This window comes from Hippocampus comes, unplaced genomic scaffold, assembly GCF_001891065.2.
Source record: "Hippocampus comes isolate QL1 unplaced genomic scaffold, H_comes_QL1_v1.1 scaffold1, whole genome shotgun sequence".
NCBI classification, from domain to species: domain Eukaryota; kingdom Metazoa; phylum Chordata; class Actinopteri; order Syngnathiformes; family Syngnathidae; genus Hippocampus; species Hippocampus comes.
The window spans coordinates 2,679,090-2,691,152 of NW_017805010.1; the positions used below are offsets into that span (position 1 = coordinate 2,679,090).

At 43.0% G+C, this 12,063-nt stretch overlaps 1 protein-coding gene across 1 annotated transcript in view; it reads right to left on the reverse strand.

Moving 5' to 3' along the window:
• The window catches only part of LOC109511795 (plexin-A1-like), a 202,670-nt gene that overhangs the window by 146,724 nt on the left and 43,883 nt on the right, over nucleotides 1-12,063 (reverse strand). The window contains exon 3 of the mRNA XM_019863124.1: nucleotides 2,430-2,612. Coding sequence (XP_019718683.1) covers nucleotides 2,430-2,612 — 183 coding nt within the window. The remainder of the gene's footprint in view (nucleotides 1-2,429; nucleotides 2,613-12,063) is intronic.

Sequence of the window (12,063 nt, forward strand, 5' to 3'; positions counted from 1 at the left end):
AGCTCTGTGCTCTCATAGATGACAGACAGCATGGCAGTGCATCCAGATGCATTGATGTGCATGAAGACATTGGCAGCAACCACATCATGCGTCCCTCTCTCACCAAGCAGAGAAAGGCACCGTATGACAGGAAATAGATTCCAATGAACGGGATATCATCCGAGATCTATTGGCCCTTCTCACTCTTCATAGACACACAAATCATCTTCCTGCACACACACGCACACACACACACACACACATACATATATATATATATATATATATATATATACACACACACACATAGATGCATACCAAGGGGGTCAAGCATAAGGACTAATGGGCAAGGTTTCAGTTGACTCAGCAAAACCCAGACAGAAAGGAAACACTGCAAAGAAGGAGTCGTGTTTGTGCGAGGGCGTGGGTGAGCCAGTTCGTGTGTGATGTGCAAAGCTGATAAGTAGCCTGTGTAAAGTGTTCATCCGTGGTTTACAATGGGCCATAGTTCACAAATTGCCATGCGTCTCGGAATAATGAATAAAAACAAGACGATGTAACAAGTGGTAAATTGGCACGTTTTGGTCTACTTTTCTATATGGCTTGATTCTTTGCATCTCATTTTGTTTCAGTAGTCCAATTTTAAGGCTAGGTGTGTGTCTGTGTGTGTGTGTGTGTGTGTGTGTGTGTGTGTGTGTGTGTGTGTGTGTGTGTTATATGGCCAAGCACCAATACCAGGTATCGGTATCAAGCCGATATGGCGTTATTTCAAGGTATCAGGTACTCGCAACGGCGGACGATACAATGACACCCTCTTGTGGCCGTTTTACTATCACCATGCATGACAGAACATTTGAACTGTGAATCGTATCTTTGCCGATCTTCTCACATTCTCCTTGTCCATCTATCCATCCATCCATTTTGTAATCCGCTTGTCTTCACGAAGTTCGCAGGGCGTGCTTGTGCCTATCCCAGCTGTCTTCCGGCAGCAGGCGGCGTACGCCCTGAACTGGTTGCCAGCCAATCACAGGGTACACAGAGACAAACAACCATTTCCACTCACAATCCCATCGAGGGACAATTTAGAGTGTTCCATGAACCCGATTTAGAGATGTTCAATTAACCTCTCATGTATGTTTTTGGAATGTGGGAGGAAACCAGAGTCCCAGGAGAAAACTCACAAAGACACAGGGAGAACATGTCAACACCAAACTGGAAGGCCGAATCGAACCCTGCACCTCTGCACTGTGAGGTGGACGTGCTAACCAGTCGCCTACCATGCCGCTGGATTAGAAAATTGACATCCTTCTAACGTAATCAATTAACTATATTGCGATAAGCAATGCATTCTGGGAACTGAGTGGCTTTACCGTCATTACCATAAATGCGAACAATAAGTAGATAGGCCTACTACATGCCTGCCCTTAAGGCTCTTACGGACATAGTTTCAGTCCAGCGCACATTGTGGTGACATGACTAGTAATTATTTTTCGAGTGCATTGCAGCAAAAAGGAAGGTGTGCATGACTCCCAAAAAACATCCCAGCTATACACAAAGCACTCAACTTTTCATATCATACCTTCTTAGTTCTCTTGAGAACATATTTTAACAGATAGCAGCAATGACATGCTGGCAAAATAAAACTTGTCTCATCTCTCCAATTATTTTCAGTCTCAGGCAACTATTACATTCAATGTATTTTTCAAGGTATTGTGACAGCAAAACTAGATGAGTCCTGTGATATTACAGCAGCAGCTCAGCTGGATGTAAGATGAAAAAAAAAACCAGCTGATTGGCACTCACAACGTGACGTCTACTCAACCGAGCTATTTGAGCAACACACACATATACACACACACACACTTCGAGGCACCTCGCTGTGTGCATGCCAAATATAATGGAAAGTCGTTGCTTGCCTGGGATTGAAGAGAGCTTTCGCAGCACAAATCACACACACGCAAAGACACATTAAATAGGTCTGCTTACCTGTGGTGCTCAAAAAAAAAACTCTTCATGATAACAACCTTGCGACATTCCCAAACAGAACTTCCACTCTCACACGTCCAAGTGCCACAATTTCCCAACGTAACTTTACGCAAATGTACCTCATGATCACTTGTTCCACCCACTGCTACTTGTTACATCATCATTTAAAGCAATGTCAAAACGGTAATAACAATTTTGGTGCATCTCCAGCATGAAAATATATTCTTAAAATATGCACTGTACTGCATTGCCATCCCACTGCCATGCACACAAACCAATGCTGATTGAATACAGTAAACATGAATTAAAATGTGTGTGTTTGCTTGGGTAAAATTCAAACAGCTTCTAGCATACACCAATGGTGGATCCAATAACAACTCACTTCAGAAACATTTTCAGCATCGAACCTAAGTTTTGTTTTTTGTTTTTTTTGGAAACGATGATTGAATGTATCCTGGACTTACCTTTTTCATACGGCCGCCACGAGTGCCCATGAATGCCACGGTGTTTCCACGGTAGTCGTAGGCCGCCACTGAGGTCATGCCATCGTCCTTATCCACGTAGAGCGGGACGCCCTCGATGGTGGTGGTGCCCCCTAGGGGCTGGTTGAAGTCATGGCCGCAGAAATTATCATCAATTTGCAATGGCTAGGTGGGACAAAAAGATAGAAAACCATCAGCGACTCCATTTACGCTTTTAACTCCCCTGTCTCGTTAAAATGACATTCATTGTTAAAGATGCAGGAGCCTCTCAGTCTCGTTGGCACTTAGTTGGCATTTTATGGAACTGGAGCAACACACAGCAGATTGAGTGAGGAGCGGTCTGAAATTAATCGCCGTCATCTGTAAAATTAACTTTCTCTCAAGTCTTGCCAGCGATGTTGAGGAAATGATATTTTTGAGTATTGTAGTGGGGGAAGCATAGCCAGCTTTCTTTTGAGTATTTTAGCGGTCAGTGATGTAAAAATGTCAAAACAACAAAGGGACCCATTAGCAAGAAATTGCTTTCTTATGTCGTATTGATTTCTTTGTATAATGGCTTGGCAATGCAGTTTCGAATAAGAAACAAGCCAATCCGGCGGCGCGTGGAACAAAAGGGCAAGTGTGAACACACAATCAAGACATGAGCAAGTGAAAGGAAGTAAATTGTAGGTCAAATTAGCATATTATAATCACAGTGTGACAAGTATATGTGCATTGACGGGGAGGTGTGATAGTATGTCACAGTTGATTTACTTGATTGCGTGCGTGTGTGTGTGTGTGTGTGTGTGTGTGTGTGTGTGTGTGTGTGAGTGCGTGTGTTGTTTGCTTGATGTTCGCTTGACTTCAACATGAATAACTGACAATCAGCTCGGTGTTTTCACGAAGACGCAAACGTAACAGTGTTACAATGGAAATTAGATTTACTCTGCTGCTTATAGTGGATACACACACACACACACACACACACACACACACACACACACACACACACACACACACACAAATAACTGCAATAGTCCAAGTAGAAAGATGTGAATAATTAACAAAAATAATATATATGATGCTGCTATTTGGAGTGGGCAGTAGAGTGACGTAGTGGTTCGAACAGCTGTCTCACAGCTGAGAGGAGAAAGGTATGAATCTCACCTCCGGCCTTCTTGTGTGGCATTTGAATGTCCGCCCCCGTGGTTATGTTGGTTTTGTCTGAGTACTGAGGCTTCTTTCCATATTCCAAAAACATGCACGTTAGGTTTATATACGAGTCCAAATTGCCTATCCGTGTGAATTTGAGTGTTGATTTTTGGTTTTACCTTGTCCTCCTGCGGGTTTAAGATGAGGGAATGTCGTTAATGTTAATCGGCTATGGGCATGTGAAGCCCTTTGAGACTTTTCTGTGTTTAAGAAAGTCCTTCTATAATCTTGCTATCTCAATACATTTGAATTGACTTGACAGGTATCGAGTACGTTCATATTAATGTTATCGTGCAAAAGCTACTGCCCCACCCCTGCCCCCAATTCCATTTATGTATAAACTACAAAATAAAGTGAGTACAAAATCTGAATGCTTTTTGAGAAATCATACGTTATCAAATAAAACTCCGTTAGGCTCAGATGGAGCCGAGCAGTGTGGAGAGAAACCAGTGACGGCACTCAAGAAACCTGGTGCATGCCGAATGGCCCGCCACCGTAACTTGCAGGGCAGCAGCCTCCTGAGCATCATTGGCATATGTTAAAATCTGCCAGCGAGAATCATAAACATTTTTTGATGTATCGCTGAATGTTTGTGAACGTGTTTCTACGTTCACATAAATATGTGTTGAAGTAAAGCGTCTGCAACTCGAAACACAGGCCTTCTTTTGCAAACCTCACAACTGAAGAAGATAAACTATTCGGCATGGACGTACAGTATATAAAATCACTTTACCCAGCGCTTACTTATGCAGGGAGAGCCAGACATGTAAACTAATCTGCATTCCCGTTGTCTGTGGTGCTCGCTCACACACACACACAGACACACACACACACACACACACACACACACACACACACACACACACACACACACGAATGCGATCGCCATCATCCCAGCACTTTGGCCGGCATGCTGAGGATGCTAATGGTTTGTTATGTTTAGACTGACATCATTGCATCATTACCATAGAGTCAACAGCTCAGACTGAGGCACGACGGACCATTCAGGCATCACGTCTGCAGACAAATGTGGCCTCACACGGACCTGACATCTGCTCACAGTTGTGGGCCGTGTAGACATGGAATTCCTGCAGCCAGCCCGCTCCATCATTAGCCCTTCAGTGACTCGACAGAGGACGTGCTGCATCACTTTGAGCCACCGGGGGCAATTTCATTATTTTAAAACTGATTCTACATGTGATGCATGTCATGTGTCACAAAAATTCCATTGGACCATTGTCACTTTGCCGGTAGTGATTGCGGGTTATTATGATATGTCATATTTTTGTTATCATTCTACTTGTTTAGCAATCTTAAAAGAAGCACCGTCATGCAATAGATTCAGGTTCAGGTTCTAAATATGCGCCTTTTAACCTTAAGACCTCAAAAATAAATGATTGATTCTGACTGATGAGATCGTGTACCGAAAAGCAATGCAGCTGTGACATCATCGCTTCATCTCAAAGCGCTGCCTCCGCGACATCCCAAAACTGCTCTGAGCCACTTGATGGCGTTTTTTTGCACGGTATCATGGGACTGCAAATAATGTACTTCTTAACCTTATTGCAACAGCTTCAAGACAGCATTTATGCCCCTGTTGACTTTCAGACTGAACTCCCCGAAGCGGGCCGGTGCCGAGTCCATAGAGCACATTTGAACAGCTGTTTCGCTTCATGGATGCGAATAATCAGATGTGTTGACATCAGCCTGTGTGAAGGTAACAATCGTTTTCATCACAAATGGATATGGCCAGTGAGTCTCAGGTGTGAAACTTCACAGGTTTCCCGCTGTCTGCACCTGTTACTCCTAAGATACTACGCCACGACTGGGAAAATTTGTGGATCGACTTTAAGCCTCCCGACCCGAACCAATGTCTTACACACGGACCAATGAACAAGAAAGAAGCTGTGAAAAAAAAGCCAGATTTGAAGGATCGCGTGAAAGTGGTCGTGAGTATTCAGGCAAACCTTAAAAAAAAAAAAAAAAAAACCATCTGTTCATTTGCTCCCCTGCATCTCTTTTACAGTTTTTGTTGACTGGCATGCATATTTTGGGAATGTGGGAGGAAACCAGAGTGCCCACGCGGTGAGGATATGCAAACTGAAAGATGGAGCCGGGATCAAACCCTGCACCTCTGCACTGAGAGGCGGCCGTGCTAACCAGTTTTCCACCGTGTTGACCTTGAAATGAAATGATAAATAAATACAACAATTCTAATGTTTTGTTTAGCTGTTGTTTTTTGACCGCCCCCCTAAAAAAAACTGTTCCTCAGTCAATTATTAAATTCACACAAACAATCAATAGGGTGAGAGGTGAAGTGAGATGTCACGGGGAGGTGGGCTGCCTATCTGTTATGTTGATGTGTGTATTTTTTTTTGTATTCATGTGCAGCTGTCCCTTGTTCCAAGACAAATTTCTCCTGTGGGAGACGAATAAAGATAAACCTTGAACGCCAAAGTGCTTGTTCCAGCATGTTGCAAAAAGCAGCATAAAATATTTGATTTTTTTTTTTTTTTATGTTTCATGTCATAAGATATATCGGTGCCAGCAAAGAAACAGTTGGAAGCTATCTATAGATTTGAGCACCCTGTGAGCCACCGTTGCTGACCAGTTTCTCCTGGAGCACACTTTCAGAATACGAATAACAATTTAAAGAAAAAAAAGGAAAGATTGCTTGAACGTCTTATAGCAGGAAACCACTTGACCAAAAGATTATGACAACATCTGCATAAACCTTTTGACTCAGTAGAATGAAGTATGGGTGTAGTGTGAGAATCCTTCAAATAGTTTATCACCCCCCCCCCTCCCCTACAGGGTGCAAAAACACACAAAAACATCCATTTGCCAAAAATCCTGTAATCTGGCGGGCTGGACAATGTTGAGATCAAGGCTCGGGGGTGGGGAGGGGGTTTCGTACCATCTGCCGCAGGACCCCTTGTCCTTTTTCTCGCCGATTAACGTACTGTAGGACTCTGGCAGCTTTGTTGGGGTGATTGTCATGCTCCAGAATGAATTTGGCACGGTGAAATGCCTCCCTGACGTGCTGAGATGAGATGACAGATAAGAATCAGCCTGTACTTGGAAGCAGTGAAGGGGACTGTGAGGACCAGGCATAAAACAGACTTCACCCTGCCAGCTTCATAGTTCAACATCGATGTAATGCCCTACTGAGCCCACGTGTGAATACAGCAGGCCATTGTTCGAATTTCATGGCAATCAAGCGGGCTCAGTCAAGAGACTGGAGTGGAACCAGAAAAACAAAAACATCCGGAGATGACAAGGGAGATTAAATAGATGGTAACCATTGAATCCAAACCAAACGGAATATTTCTCATGGGAATAGGTTGCCCATCTATCCACGTGTGGAAAAGGCTACGTACGTTCTACAACCGAGTTTTGCATCCAGGGGTGATTTGCGATGGTCGAGATTTGCGCTTCCAACTGAAGAATGAAATGGAATGGAATTATTCATGTCATTATGCCTTTCAACCGAAATATTTATGACCAGTTTAACAGAAAGGATTCACTTTCATTTGAATGTTATGAAATATTTATTCATCATTACAAAAGTTTTGCACGTGCGGGTGTCATGTTCCGCTCTGCTTTGTTTTTGTTTTATTTTCAGCCCCAGCTGGAGTGTTGGGCGTGACCCTTCAGCGGTGCACCTGTGTTTCGTCTCACAATCAAGCTCCTGTGTATTTAAGGACCTTGACTTCTGCTGAGCCTCGTTGGATTATTGACCTTGTTCGCTGTTCACGCCCCAGTGCCATTTTCTAGACCTCATGTTCTCGCTCATAATCACCTTTGTTTCGATAGTGACAAAACCAAAATCTATCTTTATTTATCAAGTCGTTTTTGACTAGTTTTACTTTCGTGTTTTTGAACGATTGTCATTTTTGTTTTGTGGATTTTAGGCTACCAACTTTACCTTGTCGTTTGCAAGCGCTTTTTGTTCTCAATTAGTTTTCCTGGCTTTTTTGTTGCCAGTGATTTCTGTTTATACTTTGCCTGTCTTTGGCTTTTTATTATTATTTATTATTGTTATTATTATTTTTTAACAAAAATGTTTGTATCACCATTGAGTCTGCATTTTTGGGGATCCACTATCCACCTGGTCTGTGTTCGGACGTTGTCAGCGGGGGATGTCAGATTTACAGTCATAGAACTGACATACCTGTACCATATACAGTATGTAATTTTTTTAATGAAAGGACATAATCATTCATGAATAACTCTTGCCCAGGATCGTAAGAGTAGAGGTCGAGAACCACCTGAAAATTGAGTCAATTATGCTGTTTAAAACGGGTAAACCGGCATCCAGGTGGTCTCGTGGTTTGATCCCAGCTGCGGCCTCTATCTGTGGAGTTTGCCTGTTCTCCCCGTGGGTTTTCTTTGGGTACTCAGGTTTCCTCCCACCTTCCAAAAACATTCATGGCAAGCTGATTGAATACTCAAAATTGTCCCTAGGTGTGAGTGTGAACGTGGATGGTTGTTCGTCTCTTTGTGCCCTGCGATTGGCTGGCAACCGATTCAGGGTGTCCCCAGCCTACTGCCCGAGGACGGCTGGGATAGGCTCCAGCACCCCCCACCCCCCGCCACCCTTGTGAGGATAAGCAGATCGGAAAATGGATGGATGAAAACAGGTAAACAATTTTATTGGATGTCAATCGATTGTAGAAATATTCATAATGTTTGGGCTTGTCGATAAGTAAGAACGAACACACTGGCAGAACTTAGATGATATTTATCTGCACAAATAATTCAATTTATATTGACTCACGTTATATGCAAACTGACTTGACCACCAACTTCGCCCAGAGTGGAAGGACATTTCCCATTAAAACTGTCGTGTCCCCCACTGTTATGTCATTTGTCCCCATGGGCTGACGGTGCGATTATTATTTTGAGCTCTCGCCATGCACGGCATCATTACACCCACAAACATCTTTGCAGAGGTGGCGGGGGGGTGATCCAAGGACAGAGTCCCTTGTGTTGTCCTTGCTCAAGACCTTTGCTGTACATAGTCACAGTGTAGCCTCTGGCATCTGTCACACACAAACACACACACACACACACACACACACACACACACACACACAGTGAAACCCTTTGCCAAAGTCTTGAATGATGAAGGTGCGTTGAGATATAGACTGAGAGTGGGTGAGGACGGGAAAGAAGGAGGAGAAACATGGACTAAGACGAAGGGTCAACAATGCGCTTGTCGTCGCTAATTAGATTCAATGTAGAAAGAGAGTTTCAATTTCCTCCCGAGAGTTGCCTGCAGCACTGACCTTGCTGTAGTTTTCTGGGCAAAACACATCAAATATATTATGGCCATTAATTTGCTTGATCACATTTACACGACCCACCAGAAAAAAATTGGAACTGGTGCACTTTGTAAAGCAAGGTGTCAATAAATAATTAAATATTATTATGGGAAGTGCACAGTGTTAAGTAAAGAAGACCCTAAAAAGTCAAATGCACCTGAGTTCATACAATTCCGGATTTGACCAATATTTCCAAAGGGAAAGTTTGCGACTTCGTAAAGTGATAAATCTTTTCTCAACTAATTAATATAGAAACAATGCTAAATTTTACGCTTAAGTTTTGCCAACGGGCACCACACAACATGCTTCTATTCTGGAAGGAGACACTATAGCTGAACTAAGTTGTGACTCACGAATTGACAAGCATGACGGCGTGGACGTTGCCGTTTAGGTATCCCCGTCCGGTGGTGTGAGGTCTGGTGAACGTGAAATTTATTCAACAACACCTCTCCGTCCAAACCACCTGTTTGGCAAGATCCCATCACCGCCACCATCAAAAGCTCATCTGGTGACAACAGTGGCTCATGCATAGCGCTCTCCTTGACATCTCCGACATCTTTTGGCGCCCGTCATTTTTGCTCAACGTGAATTGACTTTCATCAGAGAACAGCACTGAGGCCCACCGATCCCTTGTCCGGTGGATCACGCATTTAATTATGTGTTTGTGTGTCCTTTCAAATATAGACTGGAAAAGAGAGCGGAATGCCAAACTTGGGAGAGATAAGTCAACAACAGACACAAAACACACACACACACACACACACACACACACACACACACACACACACACACACACAATACTCTGGCTCCAGTCCAGCTATTTGCTGTGACCTGGCACTGCAGGCGGAGAACAGAATTGGTTGGTATTTGGTTCTCCCAGATGAGCCAATATCTGCTCTTTAATTGGTTGCTAATGAGGGCACCGTGTGTGTGTGTGTGTGTGTGTGTGTGTGTGTGTGTGGGGGGGTGTGGGGGGGGGTGTGTGTGTGTGTGTAAAGGCAGTCTATGTTTGCACATGTGTGACAGGGCAGGGGGTGCAGCAGGGATGTTAAACATCTGTCTAACAGATGGGGGGCACTTAAGGGCTTTGAACTGCTTAAACACACACACACACACGCACGCACGCACGCGCACACGCACACACACACACACACACACACACACACACACACACACACACACACTTTTTTCATCATGTGTGTCCAAGAGAAGTGTGTCAAGTCAAATAGACAAACGTGTATATTTTCAACCAGACATCCACGTCCACATAGCGCCAAAATGGATGTGCATCTGGCAGCCTCGTCTGCCTTCCAAGCAAGAGAGAAGTTGCCTGCACTAACTACACCGCGTTACACAAAATTGCACGACGCACATGCTGGCAAGCAGCAGACAATCTCCCATTAGTAGGGGTGAGATTGTGTACAGTGGTTGATTTTATAAACTTGACAATTCTAAAACAAACAAACGGGATCATAAATATGAGATCAAACCACACTGAAGCCAATTATTAGTTTACAGAAATGCCGTGTAGAGGGCAAATTCAATTTGGAAAGTCCCTGTACACTTAAGGTATGTGTCCATATAGAATACCGGAGGTACTGTATGGTCTAAATTAAAGCATAAAATTGATATACATCCATACACAGTGACTTTTTGAAGAGCTTATATTACCATAACCTTGTTCTGTGTAAATTATGTGAATTGCTTGACTTTTTAATGTGATCAGGGCATGCCAGGCACATGGTTATCAGCAATAAATTTGCTAAGTTAGCAATATACAGTACTGTACAAAAGCCTTAGGCCACCACTTGATTTGCTGTATTAAAAAAAAAAAAAAAAAAAAAACAACAACAATGTAATATTCTGAATGCCACCCAGTAGAGTGCAGGTCAAACAATTAACAAAGGTGGGAAAACAATTGGCACATTTGTGTTTTTTGGTCTACCAGTTTTGTCAATTGGAGGCTACTTCTTGGTTCATGGCGGATGACGAACAGATGGGCAGAGCAAATTATGATGCGGGGGATGAACATGTCCATTAATTTCATACTGCCTCACAAAGTAATTATAAATTCCCGTATTTTCCCCCTTTTTCGAGATCTTCATCAAAATGTAAAACTGTACAGAAGGTTCTTCAGTGGCGCCATCCAATGTGAGGAAAAAAACATCGTCAATACATGATCTGCAAACCGAACACACAAGAAGCATACTGGTACTCCAAACTGTACACATGAACAACAACAAAAGGAGGGGTCTATTTGGAATATAAAACCATCATATTCTTGATGATTTTAATGGCCCGTTTTGTTTTGACTCTCTTCAATGTCCATCTAAAATGTTACATTTCTCTCACGTAAACCCAAAACAATGGGTGACACCTTCCTCATACCTGCATGGGATTTCTCCGGGTACTCCGGTTTTCCCCCACATTCCGAAAACATGCACCGTAAGTTAATTGAACACTCTAAATTGTCCCTGGGTGTGAATGTGCACCCTGCGATTGGCTGGCAACCAGTTCAGGGTGTGTTGACAAACATATTCATTTATTCATATCAGCGCAAGACAAAAAGGAAGGCATGTGACATTTCAGCACGCTGTTTTGGTTCCTTTGCTGTGAATGAAATCGGGCGAATTTAGATGGAAAAGGAGGGGCATCCTCGCCCCAAAGAGATTTGTGGAAATGGTGGAAAATAAAAAAAGCCACAGGCAAAAGTGTGAGAAAGCATTTCAGCATTTACTTTGCGGGTTGATGTATTCCACGATTTTGTTGCTATGATGCCGTAAGTGTTTACATATTTAACTTGCTGGATTGTTTCACACCATTTTCTTCTTTTCAGTCCCTTGCGTTTGTTTGAATTCCCCCATCCTCGTCAGTGGAAACATGCACGGCCATCATCAGTGGAGTTGTGACCATTTAAAATGAATCACATAAAAAAAAAACCAAGTAATGGGAAACCCAACACTATATCATTCTCAATACTTATTCGATCAAAAATATGGTTTAACCAAGATATAGTACAATTATAACCTTCCAACTTGAAAAATTACCTTATGGAAGGTCTTATCCTGTTCCAGCATGACTCTGGCCCCCGTTCACAA